We start from the raw sequence: 20,261 nt of genomic DNA, 5'->3' as shown, positions 1-20,261 counted from the left end.
CACCGCACCGCGGGAGGCCTGAGCGGCCCCGGGGCCCGGGTGGTGAAGCAGGAGGGGCTCCCTGCTTGGGGCGGGCGGTTACTAGGGGCACGGTAACTAGGGACGCTACAGGGGCCGTAAGGGGCCAAAAGTCATTCAAATCCTTGACCGCTTCGGGATACCCAAGGTGGGCGTTTCTTGTATTCTGGCAGTCAGTACTATGTCTCTCTAATAGGGGAGGGGGGGGGGGGGGGGGGCGCAAGGCATCTCTTCCCCAGCTTCATGCCTCACCATCTAATCTCAGAGATCTTATATTATACTAATGAAACTACTCTTTTTGTGAAAAGAAAAAATAGAGGGATTTATTACTTTTTAAATATATATTTTTATTGATTTCAGAGAAGAAGGAGGAGGGCAAGAGAGAAACATCAGTGATGAGAATGCATGCCCCACCCTGGGGATTGAGCTGGCAGCCTGGGGTATAGGCCCTGACCGGGAATCCCACCATGACCTCCTAGTTCATAGATCAAGGCTCCATCGCTGAGCCATGCCGGCAGGGCTCTGTGCTTTATTTTAAACTAGAGGCCCGGTGCATGAAATTCGTGCACAGGGGTGGGTGGGATGGGGGGGATGGTGTCCCTCAGCCCAGCCTGCACCCTCTCCAATCTGGGACCCCTTGGGAAACCAGCAGTTGGACATCCCTCTCATAATCCGGAACCGCTGGCTCCTAACCACTCGCCTGCCTGCCTGCCTGATTGCCCCAACCACTTCTGCCTGCCAGCCTGATCGCCCCTTAACTGCTCCCCTGCCGGCCCAATCACCCCCAACTGCCCTCCCCTGCCGGCCCCATCGGCCTCCTCAGCGTGAGGCTGCGGAGACACCGGGACTGGCCTCCTACGCGCCATGCAGAGCTGCAGGACCCCCAGGCCTCACTGTATGGGGCAGCCACAGGGCCCCGCCTCCACTGTGCGTACAGCCATCTTGTGATGACGGTGCACGTGATGACCACCTAGGCTTTTATTAGTATAGATAGTTTCTGAGGTCATGTCTTCAAATTTGGTGTTCTTTTCTTGGACAATGATAATCTGATATTAATCCTATTCAGAGTACTTTTGTAAAAAGATGTTTCATTTCTACACATTTGAGTCTCTTTTATCGCCCATTTCTGTTATCATGTTCAAATTTTCTTTTACATCCTTGAACATATATGGATGATTTATAAAAGCTGCATTTAAGTCTCTGTCTGATAATGCCATCATTTGTCATTTGGGGGTGTGTTTCTCCTGGTTGATTTTTCTCCATTATGGGTCATAGTTTCCTACTTCTTTACATGATCAATTTGTTCTTATTAGTGGTAAAATATAAGTAACATTTACCATTTTAACCGTTTTTAAATATACAGTTCAGTGGTATTAAATACATTCTCGTGGTTGTGCACCACTATCCATCTCCAGAATTTTGCGTTTTATAAAACTGAAACTCCATACTCATTAAACAATAATTTCCCACTTTCCCCTCCTCCCAGTCCTTGCAACCACTGTTCAACTTTCTGTCATTATGACTTTGACTACTCTAAGTATCTAAGTGGAATCATACAATATTTGTCTTTTATGTAACTGAATTGTTTTGCTCAGCATAGTGTTCTCAATGTTCATCCATGTTGTAGCACATCAGAAATTCCTTCCTTTTTAGGGTTGAATAATATTCAATTATATTTATCACATTTTGCTTATCCATTCAGCCATCAGTGAACACTTTGGTTGCTTCCATATTTTAGCTATTGTGACTAATACCACCATGAATATGGGTGTACAGTATCTCTGAGACCGTTTTCAATTCTTTTGGCTATATATCCAGAAGTGGAATTATTGGGTCATTTGGTAATTCTATTTTTAATTTTTTAAGGAACTGCCATACTGTTTTCAATAGCAGCTGTACCATTTTACATTCCTGACAGTACACAGGATTCCAATTTCTTTACATTCTGGCCAACACTGTTTTATAGTAGCCATCCTCATGGGTGTGAGGTGCTCTCATATTTCCCTAATGTTTAGTGGTGTCAAGCATTTCTTCATGTGCTTATTAGCCATTTGTATATCTTTGGAGAAATGTCTATTCAAACGTTATGCCCATTTTTTAATTGGTGCCAGAGACCACCACATAGCAGCATTAGCATGAAAGTACAAGAGACATTGGAAGGCCGATGGACCTCGAACTCAGCAGGGCTGATATCAGATTGCTTCTGCTGTGATTGCAATTTCCTGACCTGATAATCTCTACATTGTTTACTAAACTTTACTGAGCTTTGATTCTATCTGCTCTGCCTGCATGCATTGCTAAAGGGCAGATGTGTAAACAAAATGCATAAAAGCAGGCAAGACCAGGACTCGTGGGTTCCTCTTCTTGCAAAAGGCTCCACCTGGCCTCCCATGCCTTAAAAATTTATATTTCTTGTTTAGTATCTTCATTGTGCATTGGCCCTCCTACAGGTCATCCTGAAACCCACCGTGCAGGTCGCAGCAAATTGGGTAGGGTTTTCTTGTTTTCGTTTTTAAGTTTTGGGAGTTCTTTATATATTCTGGATTTTAATCCCTTATCAGATAAGTGATTTGAAAATATTTTCTCCCTTTCTGTGGTACTGTCTTTTGATGCACAAAATTTTCATGAATTTGTTTTTCCCTTTTGTTACCTGTCCCTTTAGTGACATATCCAAGAAATCACTGCTAAATCCAATGTCATGAAGCTTTCATTGTTTTCTCCTAAGAGTTTTGTTTTAGGTCTTTGATCCACTTTAAGTTAATTTTGTCATACAGTGTTAAGCTAAGGATCCACCCTTCTTTTGCATGTGGATATCCAGTTTTTCCAGCATCATTTGTTGAAGACTGACCTTTCCCTATTGAATGGTCTTGGTTCAGCTGCCAAAAATTAATTGAACAGGTCTGGCTTGTGTGACTCAATGGTTAGACTGTCGGCCCAGGGAACTGAAGGATTTCGGGATTTCTGGTCAAGGGCATGTATCTGGGTTGTAATTTGCTCCCCACCTCCCTTTCCCATCCCCTCAAGGATGAGTGCAGGAGGCAACCAGTGGATTCTCTCTCCCCTCATCCCTCCCTTCCACTCTCACTGAAAAGCAGTGAAAAAAATATCATGAGGATTAACAAAACACGCACACACATTATTTGACCTTATTTATGAGAGTTTATTTCTGGACTCTCTATTCCAGGAGTGGGGGATGTCTGGCCCCAAGCCATATAAGGCGCACAAAATCATTTGGTCTGGACCTGGCAGGGGATTAGGGGTGAATTAATTGCTTGACCAAATATACCAGGCTAATTTTTAAGTTGGTAATTTTGTGTGGCCCGGAAATGATGTTATAAATATCCAAATGACACTTGGCAGAAAAAAAGTTCCTGGCCCCTGCTTTTTCTATTCTATTGATCTAAATGTCTTTATGCCAGTACTAGTTTTGGTTACTGTAGTTTTGTAGTAAGTTTTAAAAACAGGAAGTGTGAATCCTCAGTTGCTTTTTCAAGGTTGTTTTGGATATTCAGTTTCCTGAGATTCCACAATGTTAGGATGGGTTTTCTATTTCTGTAAAAAACGTTATTGGGATTTTGAAAGGAATTGCATTCAATCTGTAGATTGCTTTGGATAGTTTCCTCTTCATCTGCTCTTTCCCTCCTTCTCTGGCAAAGCTCATTTGAACATCTAACAATTGAACCCTTTTTTAATACATACAACTAGAGCTGGGAGAGAACACCCTTCTTCCTTTTAGTATTTCTTTGCTTTTAATCTCACACTTTTGTTTTTCTGGTCTATGCTTTTAATTTTGTTAGACAGGGTCTCCCATAGTGAAAGCTATAGTGTGAATCAATTCCAGGTGTGCAAAAAAATCCATTATTCAAGAAATCTTTCAGTACATTCAGCAAGTGTATTTTAAACATCTACTATATACCAGACATTATTCTTTGTCCTAGGTCATTAGTGAAGCAAAGAAGCTAACACTTTTGCCTTCAATATATAGCTTATGTTCCACTGGAGGGAGACAGACAAGAAATAAACACTGCCCTGACCAGTTTGGCTCAGTGGATAGAGCATTGGCCTGTGGACTGAAGGGTCCTAGGTTCAATTCTGGTCAAGGGCATGTACCTTGGTTGCAGGCACATTCCCAGTAGGGGGTGTGCAGGAGGCAGCTGATGGGTGTTTCTTCTCTCTCATGTTGTTTCTGACTCTCTATACCTCTCCTTTCCTCTCTGTAAAAAATCAATAAAATATATTTTAAAAAAAGAAAAAGAAAAAAATAAACACTGGTAACGCGCCATGAAGAAAAATAAAAGCAGAGGCATACTCTGCTGTTGACTGACACTATACTTTCCATTTGGACTGGTCAGTCACTGATGCCGCCAGCACATTGGTGAAATCGGATATCGCGGGCTAAACAGAAAGGAAGACAAAACAGGCTTGGCGCTTAACGTGTTAAAAATGAAATAGTGCCCTGACCGCTTTGGCTCAGTGGATAGAGCGTCGGCCTGTGGGCTGAGGGGTCCCGGGTTCGATTCCGGTCAGGGGCATGTGCCTTGGTTGCGGGCACATCCCCAGTGGGGGGTGTGCGGGAGGCGGCTGATCGATGTTTCTCTCTCATCGATGTTTCTGGCTCTCTATCCCTCTCCCTTCCTCTCTTTGAGAAATCAAAATATATTTTTTAAAAAATGAAATAGACTTTATAATAAAACCCTAATATGCAAATCGACTGGCAGAATGACCGGTCGCTATGACATGCACTGACCACCAGGGGGCAGACACTCAACACAGGAGCTGTTCCCTGGTGGTCAATGTGCTCCCACAGGGGGAGCGCTGCTCAGCCAGAAGCCGGGTTTTCGGCTGGCGAGTGCGTGAGATTCTCTCCTGCCTCCGAAGCAGCACTAAGGAACAGCAAACCTGGATTCTGGCTGAGCGCAGTGCTAGTGGCAGGAGCCTCTCCTGCCTCCGTGGCAGGCGGACATCCCCCGAGGAGTCCCAAACTGCCAAAGGGCACAGGCCTGGCTGAGGGACCCTGCCCAGTGCACAAATGTTGTACACTGAGCCTGGTCCCCTAGGCCTAACCTGCCATTAGGGCCATTTCAGCCGCCCGGCAAAGCCTCGCACGCTCCTTGGATGCTGCCAGTACCCCGCGATGCTCCAGAAGTCCCGCCCACCACCCCACCTTGACACCCTAACCTCTCCACCCAGAGCTCAAGTGCACCTGGCCCTGCCCCCGACCCCTCCGGCCTTCTCTGGCCGCTTCAAGCCCCACCCTCAGTACTGCAAGTCACTTGGGCTGGTCCCGCCTCCTCCGGGTGCCTCCCCACTTCTGCCCTGTCTCCGGAGCAACAGGGCAGTTCTGCCCCTCTGTGCACACAGCCTCTGCTGATCCATCATTACGGCCTGAGGGCGTCACGACCACTTGCATAGTAGCCTATCATATAGGATATTTGCTACTTAATGTGTACAAGGAATCTCAATGAACAAAACAGTGCTAATTCTTGAAGAAAGGGATTAGGATTATAGGGTAGAGGAAGCCTTTCATTTTTCAATTTGTGTCTTTCTGTACTGTTAACTTTTCAAACAGTATATATATTACTTTGTGAATCCATTGCCTTTTGTTATATAGGGTTTTCAAGTGTCTGAAATAGCAATATTTGGGGGGCGGGGGAAGCAGGAATAAATTAATCTGCCTTTTGAAACCAAATCTTTAATATTTTCATTAAACTGTGTCAATACAATTTCAAGTAAATGCAAACTGGAAGAACAGGCCCAGGAATTCATAGGGGAAACAATATTCCAAACAAGAAACACCAGTGATCTTCCACTCCAGCTGCACTATTAGTGGCCATGACGGTGCCAGTCAGCCAGTGTTATCCAGATTACCGAGTGTTTACCTGACAAAAGAAAAACTTGAGTTTCAAAACCTGTAATAATAGAATTTTAAGGCTGGAAGACATTTAAGCAGTTATCCAAATCACCCCTATTATTACAAGTGAGCAAGAGTATGAACTGTTATCACCTTGATGACTAGCAAACTATTAGTTACAAACACCCCCAAAAATCTCTTAAAAGATACACCTTTTTGACCTTGTAGGAAAATTCCCAACCTATACATACCACATCATCAATTTTCAGGATGCTCCGGACAGTTTCAGTCGCTAGAGTCAGTGCACTAACTGAAACCAACAGAGGCTGGACAACCAGTTCCTCCAAAATGTTGGAAATACCACCCTGCAAATGAGCACAAATTGCTTTTAGTGTTTGTAATTATACACATCACCAACTACAGTTATCAGTATGACTCAAGGCCTTTTTAAGTAAGTTTTCTCTTATTCTAGTTTAGAATAAGATACTCTCTAAGTAAGCTCTTTTCTACACTATAGGTTGTATTTCAACTAAAATTTGGAAAAATTAATGCTGGATCCCCCAAATCCTAACTTCAAATCTCCTCCTATGGCCCTAGCTGGTTTGGCTCAGTGGATAGAGTGTCAGCTTACAGACTGAAGGGTCCTGGGTTCGATTCCAGTAAATGGCATATGCCTGGGTTGCAGGCTCAATCCCCAGTAGGGGGCATGCAGGAGGCAGCCAATCAATGATTCTCTCTCATCATTGATATTTCTATCTCTCTCTCCCTCTCCCTTCCTTTCTATCTGAAATCAATAAAGTATCCTATATAATAAAAGGCTAATATGCAAATAGACCGAAACAACCGAACTAGTCACTATGGCGTGCGCTGACCACCAAGAGGCATGTGCAGAACATGGCGGGCGTTGGCCATGGCAGGATGGTGGAGCAGGTGAGTGGGGGTGCCAGACCAAGGCAGGGCGCCAGTTGCTGTCATTGGGGTGAGACTCCGGTGGTTACTGAAAATACTTTGCTCCCATGCACTGCGGTCCTGCCTGGTGCTGCACCTGCTGCCAGCCCCGCTCACACCCACTGTCAGTGCCAGAGCTGCTGCTTGCACCAACTGCTGGTGCCTGGCGCCGGTCCCGATCACTCGGCACCATCAGCGGGTGCAAGTGGCAACTGCTGGCCCTGATTGCCCTTAAGGGCTTCACCTCCCCATGCTCCTGAGGGATCAGGGCAGCAGCCGCCGATTGCACCCACTGCTGGCACCAATCACTCTGTGTTGTCAGAGGGTGCAAGCAGGCCTGGCGCCGTCAGCACATGGGAGCAGCGGTGGCGGGAATGGGGCTGCAGAGGACCGGGGGCCAGGGCAGGAGGGGCTGTGTGGGGGTGCGGAGGATGGGCCGAGACCCGCCCCTGTGCCTACCACAGCCTCCCGGCCCACAGTTCCTTTCAAGGTGCATGAATTCGTGCACTGGGCTTCTAGTATATATATATAAAAAACCCTCCTATGTATCCTGCTCTGCCTTAACATCTCTCCCAAATCTCACTTAAAATTCTCATTGCCACTATCATAGTCCCATTCTCCTAAGAATTACTGCTGATGGCCATCACAAACAACCCCATCTCCTGTGTTCCCACCTTAAAATACTCATTTCATCATCTTAGCCTCTTGGTTAACAAAACATTAGTGGCTTCCAACTACTGGAATAAAATAAAACCATACCTCATGTTAGCTTTTATCTGATCTTTCCAACCTGAAAGTCCAGTGTATTACCAATATATAATTTCCACTCTAGACGAAATTAGAAACTTCTCAGGCTCTCTCACCTGTAAACCATTTGCTCCCCCTTCTGAAATTTCCTCATACCCTACCAATGAAAGCTACATCTTCATAATGTGCCCTCCTTTGGAATTCTGTTCTATTAAAAAAATGTAACCTTGGATTGTTAGCTTCCCCCCCCCCATTAAGTATTATTTGTCTCCTCAATAAAAAGGGACATACACAAAAGGGGAAATTATTACTGTTCTATGTGTTTACCCTAATGACTGACTTCATTAGGCTGGTGGTCACAACAGCAGCAATGGTAAATACTTAGTGTTTTCTCTATGCCAGACATCTTTATAAGAGCATTCTTGTTAGTAATATATTTAATTCTCACAATTAGCCTACAAGGGACCTATTAATTAGTCTCTGTTTTTACAATTGAGAAAACTGAAGCACAGACTATGTAATATGCCAAAAATCAGCCAATAAGTTGGCAGAGCTAATGAACAGATAATACTTTTCACTTAAGACATAATCCATCTTCATTCTCACTCAATAACATAAATTATCCTGCAGGCCTAATATTTAAATCCTATTTTACTTTTAATTACAAAGCTTTTCATTCAACAGATAATTACAAAGCTTTAAAAATGTTATATTAATTAATATTTTCTGCAATAATTAAAAATTAAACTATTACCTTTCGGACATTAATGCCAGTAGTTTTTTCTCCTTGGGCATGACGGTTTCTTAGTTCTGTTACTGTAGAAATGGGATTCAGGCCAGCATTTTCAGCTAGTGTTGATGGAATTACTTCCATAGCATCTGCAAAAGCACGAACGCAGTAGGATTCCATACCACTCAATGTTCGTGAATATTCAGTTAACCGTAGAGCCAACTCTATTTCTGGAGCACCACCTCCTGCAATAAGAGCTCTGAAATTCACAAACATATTTTTAGCTTACATTTACACCTTTAAAACAGTCAAAATATAGAAGTTTTAATGTTCTAAATATTACTTAGCAATTCATATTACCTATTCTTCACTAAACAGCGAATGACACATAGGGCATCATGAATAGAGCGCTCAGCTTCTTCAATAACCAATTTGTTAGATCCACGAACAACAATTGTAACTGTTTTTGCAGGGCTTGCACAGCCTGTAATCTTTAGTAAACATATACCAAATTAGGTATTTGGGATAAAGATTAAAATAAACAAAAAAACTCCAGGCAAATAAAGCTTAATTATAATACTGTTACCTTGAGCAGTTTGCCAGAACCGTTTAAATTGACCTCCTCAGCTAACTCAGCTGATCCCAGCATGTCAGCAGTGAACTGGTCAATATGAGCAACTGGCTTGGTTCCAATCGTCTGGGAAAAATAATCAAATCCTCAAATTAAAACATTTGATTATTGGTCATTTTCACACATACAGATGTTAGAATATTTTACCTTACAAATGAATTCAATGTCTTCTCTTTCAATATCCTTAACCACCATAATCTTCATTTTGTTTAGGAAATGTAATGCAAGATCACTTAGAGCATCTCTACAATAAAAAATCAGTCATTATGTCAATCCTAGGTTAAAAATATTTGCTGTTCAACCATTTTTTAAGTTTTTCACTATTTTACTGTTGTTTAAATGAACACTGTGTGGTGATTTCCAATGGATAATATTAAAACGTACCTCAATGACACTATTTGTAAAACAGACAAGATAACCATGTCATTGTTTTTTTAAAATACTAAGTAAGCATCTCTCTGATAATTAAAACTTTGATACTTCCTGATTTAGAAGAATGATTAGTGCATTGTCCTGATACACTAAGGATGCCAGCACATTCAAGAAGCAACCAATGAATGCATAAATAAGTGGAACAATAAATCAATGTTTCTCTAAAATCAACGTTAAAAAAAAATCCGAATCTTTCCATCCCAAGACTATAAACATATTAAAAAACAAGATTACTAGCTATTATATGACTTGGGATGAGAACCAGGTATACCAACTCTTCATCAATAAGCATCCACAATACCTTCTGGCATAATGTATTAATAGAATACATGGGAATGTGTCTACATAATAGAAGGAAACACTGAAAAACAAAGCATTCCATTTACTTAATATTGGCTAGAAAGATTATACACCCCACATTTAAATGATCACAATGGGAAAAGAACCTATTTTAGAGTATTCATCAGAATGCCCCAAAATGCAGATTCATTAGCTGTCTAGTGGTTTATCTACCTCAAATGGTTCTGTAAAAATTGCTAGAGGGGATCCAAAATAAATTATTATTAAGAAGTAAACATAACAGCTGCATACCTTAGAATAGACTTTTGTATGAGAAGAACATTACATCCTGTTTTTTTAATTTGCTTCACTAAGTTTAGAATATAGGCTCTCTCTTCTCGAAGCACTCGGTCCATCTGGACATAGTCAGAAACTACTATCTGATTATCCATCTGTTTAGAAAAGAAACAATATATTAATACTTTGCATATAGGAGTTTTAAAGTGAAAAACATTTTTAATGAAAATATTATTATAGTATAAATTCAAGCAAAATCATACCAAATATTATAAATAAACATGCATAGAAAAAGTCTGGAAAGCCCAGGCGGCACGGCTCAGTGGTTGAGCGTTGACCTATGAATCAGGTCAGTTCCACTCCCCATGGTCAGGGCACATGACTGGGTTGCAGACTTGATCCCCAGTAGGGGGCATGCAGGAGGCAGCCAATCAGTGATTCTCATCATTGATGTTTCTATCTCTCTCTCCCTCTCGCTTCCTCTCTGAAATCAATAAAAGAAATATATTCGTGCGTGTGCACGTGCGCACACACACACACACACACATTAGAAAAAAAAGAAAAGGTCTGGAAAGATGAATATACACCAACCTTATTGTAGATCTTTTATGCTGTCGTGTGTCTATATACATGCAAATACATTTTGATAATTAAAAAATGTAAAATGATTATTTCCTGAATATGCCAATTCTCTTTATACAAATATTTTACTGAAATAATTTCACTTGCATCCTTGTTACTTTGTCATGTTTTGGCATCCAACAATTTCTGCCATTTATTTCAATTTTATTAATTCTTTTGAGATAAATACTCATCACTAGTACCAGTATTTTCTATTTTTACAATAATGAATAAAAGTCAAGTTATTAGAAAGTTAAACATATAAATAAAAAATCAATTTTATTTGGTTCTACTTACATCTGTCTTGGGAGCAGATAAGCAAAACTGAATAAGCCCAATTTTAGCCTTTTCGACTCTGGTTATACCAGAATTTGCCACCTTCTGAGTGAGAACCAGCCCTTCCACCAACTCACAGTCATCAATTGTCCCACTAAGAAAAAAGGAAGCAAGGGAATAGTTAACAGGGAGCAGAAATCTGTAAGTTTAGATTTCTAACAGATTAAAAATCATCAGTCCAATAAAATGTGTTTCAGCCTCACTCACATTAGTGTCCCATTCCTGAACCTCTTTGATCACACTCCCTGCCATCATAAGGGAATGCAAACAAATTCTTGAGATTCGCAGATTAATACCAGTACAAATTCTCATGAAAATAAAAAAGAAGCTTTGTGACTTTCACCTAGATATTTTTCATTTAAAAGTTATTTACTGCCAAAACCGGTTTGGCTCAGTGGATAGAGCGTCGGCCTGCAGACTGAAAGGTCCCAGGTTCGATTCCAGTCAAGGGCATGTACCTGGGTTGCGGGCACATCCCCAGTAGATGTGCAGGAGGCAGCTGATTGATGTTTCTAACTCTCTATCTCTCTCCCTTCCTCTCTATAAAAAATCAATAAAATATATTAAAAAAATAAAAATAAAAAAGTTATTTATTTTTGGAAATAACTTAAACTTACTTTCAAAATTAATTTTTATTCATTAAAGTTATAAATAGATATGCTTACCCAAGTTTCTTAACTATTTTAATATCTCTAAGATCTACACCAGTAGCTGTGGCTGGGTCAATCACTTTCATTACTGCATTTACACTCATTGGAGAAAGCAGACTTGAATACTGAGAGACAACCTAGAATTGAAAAAAAAAGTCAGTTTCACAATAGAAAAAGTCCTAGTTCTTTACTGACATATCACTTTTTTTTGGATGGTGGGGAAGAGGGAAAGTGAGAATATATGAGAAAACATTCCATACAAACTGTCTTTTCAATTCAGATTGTCAGTCACCAAGGGCATGAGATAAAAATATGTACTAACAACTCTATAGGAAATCCAAAACAAAATTAATTTCATGTGGTTTCTTATCTAAAATGTATTTGTGATCAGATGCTATATATGTGTACCCTTAATACTGAGGGTGCTGGTAAAACTAGCTACTAGCTAGTGGCTAACATTTATTGAGCACTATATGCCAGGCAGTGGTTTTAGTACTTTACATTTCTATAATCATTCAATCTTCAAATGAAGAAACTGAAATAGTCAAACAGCTTAGTCAAGTGATAGAGCCAGCCACCCAAACAGTCTAGACCAGCCGTGGGCAAACTACGGCCCGCTTGAAATGAATAAAACTAAAAAAAAAAAAAAAGACCGTACCCTTTTATGTAATGATGTTTACTTTGAATTTATATTAGTTCACACAAACACTCCATCCATGCTTTTGTTCCGGCCCTCCGGTCCAGTTTAAGAACCCATTGTGGCCCTCGAGTCAAAAAGTTTGCCCACCCCTGGACTAGACTCTAGACTCTAAGACCAATGCTTGTAACTATTATGCTATTCTGTCATATTAATTTCTGGGGACATTCAACAATATTATCTAATTCTCAATTTAACATTAGAAGAAAATGAACATATCAATATAATGCAGATGAAAGAAAATGAAAAAGAACGAAAGTGTGACACTGGATATGACAGAAAAGAGCAGGTGACATAATTTCCCAAGAAATTAAAAACATCATTGCTTTAAATTTGATAACTAAGAAAAGCAGCACAGACATTAGTTAAGAGATGGACTATGGATGGGCAATCTTGTCCTGGTTCAAATTTTAGTTCTATCCCTCATTGTGGGTCTTAGATGAGTTATTTAACTTCACTAGACCTATTTTCCATCTGTAAAATGGGGATACAATTTATCTGACAATCTTGGAGTAAACTTTACTTGAATTCAGTTATACAAATTACTTTAGTTACCTACTCTTGAGAATTTATGAACTGTAGAGCATCAAACAAAAATCACAGCATAGGAGTTGTGGTTCTTAACAAACCTTAAGCTGTAATCTTACAACGATCCCTTAGCGCTCAGCTCACCTTTGAGTTCAATGAAGTGGCTGCACTATTTAACAAAGTTTCTCTGTCACTCAGTTCCACAGGTCGAGACATTTCAACCAATACTTCAACACCCTTTTCCAAAGCCTTCTGGAATGACTCCGAAATGATAGTTGGATGAATCCCTGTCATTTGTGAAAATCTAGTTACTTAATTATATAACAAATAAGCTACATATTTGACACACTTAAAAATTTTCTATTCGTTAAAATTTCAAAAGTCATAAATTTTAAATTATTGACTATAGATTAGCTTATGCTTCAGTTATAATGGTTTGTATAAACTTAACTGTTAATTATGACTAATAATTTATTTCCATTTAATTTGGAATAGTTCAATTACACATACACATGTGATATTTAAAAGGAAAACCAAAGTTAATACTTTTAAAAACAGCATAAATCTACATAAGTAGGATAAGTGACTGGAGAGTCACCACTATGATTAAGCACTATTTACTAGAGCAAGAACCCATACTTTCTCTCCCAAATCACCATTCACATCTAGAGCCTAAGATTAGCAACAGCACTACCACTTATTTTTGAAAAGCAAAATTCTATCAAATTCCATCAAAAGTTTGGCTAGACCTGTCTGGTGTGCCTCAACTGGTTGGAGCATTGCCTTTACACAGAAGGGTGGCAGGTTCAATTCCCAGTTGGGGCGCTTGCGGGAGGCAACCAATTGATGTTTCTCTCTCCAAAAATCACTTTAAAAAAGAAGCTTGGCTAAAGAGGCTATAGAGGGAATAAATGGCGATGGAAGCAGACCTGACTTGGGGTGTTGAACACACAATACAATGTACAGTTGATGTATTATAGAATTGTACACCTGAAACCCATATACTTTTTTTTGAAACCCATATACTTTTATTAACCAATGTCACCCCAATAAATTCAATAATAATTAAAAAGTTTGGCAAAAAAGAGAAGCAAAAAGAAAAACATTTCTAATTCATATAATAAACATAGCAAAATTTAATCTAAAAAATCCTAGTAAAATTATTATTCCAAATTGTATCTTAAATCAGACATTACTTAACTTGAATAAAGTATGTCCTATGTTCTACCTACCTTTCTGAAGAAGCTTGGTACAGGAATCTAAGAGAGAGCCAGCAATGATAACCACCGATGTAGTACCATCTCCTGCTTCTATATCTTGTGCCTTAGACAACTCTACCAGCTAAGTGAACAGAACATTTAAGTTTCTCAATAAGAATGTGAGAACCTAATAACATCTAATTCAAATATAAAAAAATATAAATGGCCTTCACATCAGTGTCACAATTTGATTATTATCAACACTATTAAGATTCAATATGACTCATAACTTTGGATTTGTTGTCTACCTTGGGTTTCATTTTAAAATAATCCCTCCCCCCCCCCAAAAAAAGAAAAGAAAATGATAACCCACATATTTATGGCATACAAAATTCTACTTATATATATATAAAAAACACATTATGATTTCTGGTTCAGACTGTGGATTGTAAATATTTACTTCCCAGCTACTTAAAAGTTCCTGTCAGAGAGTATATTGTTATACCATAGGTACCTTGTAGCCTTAGGAGCTATGAAATGGGGAATTCAGGTGAGGTTACAGTGTCATTTTGGAGTCCTTTGCCAAGTTTATCTGAACTGACCCCGTATGAGCATAATTTGACTCACTTAAAAAGTCATCGTTACATAATTTAAAAATTCACAATGCTTGCTCTAGCCGTTTGACTCAATGGACACAGCGCTGGCCTGCAGACTGAAGGGTCCTAGGTTCGATTCCAGTCAAGGGCACATACCTTGGTTGCAGGCTCAATCCCCAGCTCGGGTGGGGCACATGTGGGAGGCAACCAATCAATGTGTATCTTTCACATCCATGTTTCTTTCTCTCCGTCTCTCACCCTCCCTTCCACTCTCTCTAAAAGTCAATGGAAAAATATCCTTGGGTGAGGATTCAAACACAAAAATAATAATAATAAATTTTTAAAAATTCACGTTTAAATTATATCATGTGATCAAATAAAACAAATTTAACTGTTTATCAAATATCAAACCATACACTTAAAAAAACACCTCATCTCAAATTATACTTACCATTCTGGCTGCTGGATGTAACACTTGCATTTGTTTCAGAATGGTGGCACCATCATTTGTAATGGTCACATCGCCTTTTCCATCTTGAATCTGAAAAGTTTTAATTTTTTTTTAAAGCTGTGATTTCAAAATTTATTTTATTTATCCAGTATTAATGTGATAACCTAAAAGCTCTATTAATTTGGTAGAGAAATTAATTTATGTCTCATAGCTTACAACTGTGCTAAATTTCAAACCGTATACTAATATAAATCATTACCCTAAAAGTATGCATAATAGTCTAGCTTTACAAGTAAAACAGATGGCTTTGTTCCAATTACTTTTTTATTTGTAAAAAGAGAACTGATACCATGTATGCCCCAAAATAAAGCACCATGAATGTGAACACAATCCTTTTTTCCTTTTTTCCATTAATTAGCTATTATTTTTAAAACTAGACGCCTGGTGCACAAAATTTGTGCAGTGGGGGGGGGGGGGGGTCCCCTCAGCCTGGGAGCCAGCCTCTGGGGATGAATGACTGCCGGCTTAGTCCCAGCCCTAAGCTGGCAGTTGGACATCCTTAGCACTGCCACGGAGGCAGGACAGCCTCCCACCACCGCGGTTGCGCTCACCAGCTGTGAGCCCAGTGCTCCCCCTGTGGGAGTGCACTGACCACCAGGGGGCAGCTCCTGCATTGAGCGTCTGCCTCCTGGTGGTCATTCCGCCATTTGGTCTATTTGCATATTAGCCTTTTATTATCTATAATAATAATAAGAGTGTAATACGCTACTTAGACAGGAGAGCCGCTAATTAGGAGATCCGAACGACTTTCCAGCTGAACCCCTTGCACGAATTTCATGCATTGGGCCTCTAGTATAACTTTTTAAAATTTTCAATTACAACTGACATACACAATTCTTATAGTCAACACATAAGTTACTTTTTAGTATTCTCAGCAAAGAGCAAAAAGAAGTACTATCAGGGACAGATATTAAAATATTCAGAAGGAATAATGATCTGTGTATCATCCAGACCAGCTGTCGCCAACTGGTGGTCCGTGGACCACTGATGGTCCGTGAGGTCTGAAAGGTTGGTGACTGCTGATCCAGACAATCCTCTATGTTGTTTCCTCATCTCTCATTTTGGAAATTAACTAGCACTAAAGGAAGTAAAGATGGGGGTATATTACCTAAAAGTCATTGGAAGCCATCTGTTTTATGCTGCCAGTCAACAAAGCCAGAAGAGTTAAAACCCAAGACCTGTCAGGTCACAGAGCTACATCAATAAGTAACATTGAACTCAAGCCCTTACACCTAGCTTTACTATATTTCCTAACAACACAAAAAGAGTAGGTAATTACTTTTGCATGTATATTTCCATTGTTTAAAAAGCACTGAACAAAATATGAATTATAGCTAAGTCCTGTCTCGTTCCCAAATAATCACTCTTCTGAACTCTCAAGTGCCTTTCTAACACTTGTTACTTTTTAAGCAACATGTCTTAACCCTCTATCTATCAAGATCTTGCAGTGTGAGGCCGGGGCCAAACAACTCAGTTGTTAAGAGCATCATCCCGATATGTTTGAACTCTGGTTAAGGGCACATACTAGTACAAGAAGCAACCAATGAACGCATAAATAAGTGGAACAACAAATGTGTTTCTCTCTCTCCCCAAAAATAAAATCTTTCAGTGTAGACAGCAGCATTCAATAAGTAATGAATGATTTCATTTTTACCATTTTATCCATTCCTTTTGGTCCAAGGCTTGTTCTAATAGCATCAGCAACAGCTGCAAAGGAAGACAAAATCAAGAAGACTCTTTAAAGAGCAAATTACTTTTCTTCTCAAATGATCTTTCTGTCCTTATAAGGATATTGTGCAGAACATTTTACCATGTCCACTAAAGAAAACTCATTGTTTAATAACAATCTACTGGAAACAGGGTAACTTACTCCTTTAATTGTAGGACACACACTTCATGTTAAGTCACTATACATAGTCCTTATGCTCTGCCTATGACAGAATAAATTTTGAGGATTTATCTAATCTTCCTTTAAATGTCAAAATGATATTATCTCTGAATGAGGACTGTATTCTTTTCTCTATTCTTTAAAATAAGATAAGCAGCAATAAGACAGGCAAGACCTCCTACCATACTATGTAATTAACTTGACCCCTCCCTCCAAAAAATGAGAAACACAAAACTAAAATCACAGCTTTCATCATTATCAATGTTATGAAACAACTCTAGATATACAGTCTACCATGCTAAAGTTACTTATTATCTGTTCATGAGACTGTTTCTATTTCATTAGTCCTCTTACTATCTTCTAAGAGAAATTGGAATTGATGAATACTTGACCCCTTTTCTTTGACAAGGTCTGGACAACTGATTAAGTATTTCCCTTTCTCACATACCATCTCACTCCATATACATAGGGTTGAAATTGTACATTAATAGTTTCTGTGTACTCCACAGCTAGCATAAGGCTCCCCACCTTGTGAACAATAATAGATAACCTTAAAGAGTTAAGAGAAAGTATTTGGTGTAATTTAAAAATTGTTTTCTACCTAATTATTTCATAGTTTGAAGCCGCTGTTCCTAATTGCCCAGTCAATATTATTACCCTTCCAAGCAATTTTAGTGGCCTCTCATGGCCATAATTCTACAAGCAGACCAGCCAATTAACTGGCTGGGGTGGCTCCGTTGGCTGGAGTCATCCCATACATCAAAAGGTGGTGGGCTGGATCCCCAGTCTGGGTGTGCCTGGGAGGCAATGGATCAATGTTTCTCTCTCACATCTATGTTTCTCTCTCTCCCCTACTCTCTTTAAAATCAATTAAAAAAAAAAATGCCCTTAATTCATCTACTTGAAGACACTAGAAAAACACACATTATATATGCTTAACATCTCCCAAAGTGTCTGAAGTTTAACATACACCATGTGGCACACTGTATTGTCTGTTAAATGACTCATACAGAATAGTACTAGATATATCAAAATAAAAAACTGGCTCCCTGCCCTAACCGGTTTGGCTCAGTGGATAGTCAGCCTGCGGACTGAAAGGTCCCGGGTTCGATTCCGGTCAAGGGCATGTACCTTGGTTGCAGGCACATCCCCAGTGGGAGGTGTGCAGGAGGCAGCTGATCGATGTTTATAACTATCTCTCTCCCTTCTCTCTGTAAAAAATCAATAAAATATATTTAAAAAACAAACAACAAAAAACTGGCTCCCTGAATTTAACTAAAGATGCACATTGCAGCAGCTTTTCTCAATTAGTTTGTAAGTTTTGTCTGACTTGGAAAGACTAGCTGTGTTATTTTGCTCTGAGTCTCCTTACATAATCTAGGTGGTCTCTCTTTCCCACATGCATATTTCCCTTGTCCAGTTTCAATTCTCTGTTCACTGCTGTTTCAAAGGTCACCTAAGTAAACCTTCCATGCTGTATCTTCCTTGTTTAAAATCTTATTATATAGCTCTTTTGACCCTCCACATGGCCCCAGAATTTAACATCTTGTTTCTAACATAATAAATCTAAGCTTCCACTATGCCCCCTAGATAACTACCTACCCCGTCTTTACTTCCAGGTATATTCTCTCCTGAATTTCCAAATGACTCCCTAAATCTACTCCCCTGGTCATTTTGACCTCTCCAACTCATCAGGCCCATATCCGAACCTATTCTTATCCCACCACTCTTCCTCCAGTGCACAGCAAGTCCTCAATGTCATTGATAGGTTCTTGGAATTACAGCTAAATGACATATAAGGAAACCAATTTTACCACAGGCGAATTGATAAACGCAACAGGTAAGTTACTGGGGCATCTTTATCAACAATATAAAGAAACCACATTGAACAAAGCATTATTCGAGGGTCTGCTATATCTGTTTCTTTAGCATCATCACACCCTCAGTCACTTCAAATGACGACCTCAAATACGTATTTGTAAGGCTGTATTTTATATATGGGGCTCTTCATACGCTTTCTTACTTAATGCCCACAGCAACCCTGCAAGTTAGCTTTAACTCATTCTACTGAAAAATGGTTTCTAGCCAGGGCAGTTGTGCAAATCCTCTCCAGGACACCAGGCCCTTCAAGATTTGGCCCAACCCTATCCTTCCCATCTCACTTTCATGATCATTTTCTCCACCCCCCCCCTTCTCATGCTCATTTTCTAACCCGAATGAAATACTCATTTTTCCTCAATACACATCACAATCTCTTAAGCCTTGTTCTCACCTTTCCTTCCAGAATCTATCCGAATTAGATTTCTCTTAATCCTCACAACTCTAGTAAGAAACATTTTTCTCCTCAATTTTATAGGTAAGAAAGCCTCGCCTAAAGATCACAGGTTACAAAGCCACGAAGTAACGGCAACAGAGCACTAAACGCGGGTCTTGATGGCCAAAGTGTTCTACCAAAAAATCCAACTCTGGCAAACTGTTCGTGTTTCCTGGTTTGCTTGTGTTTGGTTGCACATGCCTAGAGAACATAAACGCACAATGTAGCTTTCCACAATTACTCCCAAGCAAAACGGGCAAATCTGTTCCCCACAGCCCCATACGAAGGGCCCCGCCCCAACTTCAGCGTGAAGAGCTTATCCAATTCGACTCAACAGCTGAGCGAGGAAAACTTATTTAAATGTTATTTTTACAAGAACAAGAGAACTTATAAGTATCGTGCAGACATTTTAGCAGTGGGACCAATAGGCAGATAAGCGACAGGGCTTAACTGTCAGAACCCCAGGGACCGCTACAAGCGTGAGTGAACAGGCTGAACAACGACGGGCGTGCAGGTCCCAGAATGCGGAAAATCCATACTCCGGGTCGAGAGTTATCGGCAGAAAATAATAGGATCCTCTCACGGGTCTGCTGCTCCTTAAGGACAAGAGGGGATCACTGAACCATGACCACCCAAAAGCAGGGCGAGAACGCAGAGTCCGACCCCGTAGAGCCGCGGGCTAGGCCCCGGGAGCGATACCTTTGGCCGCGGAGATGTTGCTGAAGCGGATCTGGGCCGGCTTATCCCGGTCCTGATAGGCGCTTTTGTAGCGGCCGCCGGCAGCCCCGGCGGGCGCCCCGCTCCGGGGTGCCACGTTCTCGGGCATGGCGAGCTGGGCTGGGTCTGCGTGGGGCTCGGGAAGGCCGGATGGACGCGGATTCTGGTCGGCTGCGAGGTAGGAGAACGCGCCCAACGCCTGCACGAACCTTCCAGAATGCAGCGCCTGCTCCGGGAGGAGGAGGGGGCGGAGACGGAGAAGAGGGCCTGC

At 40.4% G+C, this 20,261-nt stretch overlaps 1 protein-coding gene across 2 annotated transcripts; it reads right to left on the bottom strand.

Moving 5' to 3' along the window:
- Positions 1 to 5,690: 5,690 nt before the first annotated feature.
- On the bottom strand, positions 5,691 to 20,261 carry CCT4 (chaperonin containing TCP1 subunit 4). 2 transcript variants are annotated; one of them, XM_006083294.2, is made up of 14 exons: positions 19,973 to 20,261; positions 16,726 to 16,778; positions 15,012 to 15,101; positions 13,998 to 14,106; positions 12,910 to 13,052; positions 11,556 to 11,677; positions 10,852 to 10,984; positions 9,949 to 10,088; positions 9,073 to 9,169; positions 8,881 to 8,991; positions 8,655 to 8,785; positions 8,319 to 8,553; positions 6,121 to 6,234; positions 5,691 to 5,897 (listed from the first exon to the last, which is right to left on the bottom strand). In XM_006083294.2, exons 1-14 carry the CDS (start codon positions 20,097 to 20,099, stop codon positions 5,883 to 5,885), a joined length of 1,620 nt encoding a protein of 539 aa, XP_006083356.1. In that variant the 5' UTR covers positions 20,100 to 20,261; the 3' UTR covers positions 5,691 to 5,882. The 2 variants fall into 2 exon arrangements, with proteins under 2 accessions (XP_006083356.1, XP_023602245.1); XM_023746477.1 differs by lacking the exon at positions 6,121 to 6,234 and having other exon boundaries at positions 19,973 to 20,248.

This window comes from Myotis lucifugus, unplaced genomic scaffold (assembly GCF_000147115.1).
Source record: "Myotis lucifugus unplaced genomic scaffold, Myoluc2.0 scaffold_6, whole genome shotgun sequence".
Lineage (NCBI taxonomy): Eukaryota > Metazoa > Chordata > Mammalia > Chiroptera > Vespertilionidae > Myotis > Myotis lucifugus.
This window is presented reverse-complemented; position numbering and strand designations above follow the sequence as displayed.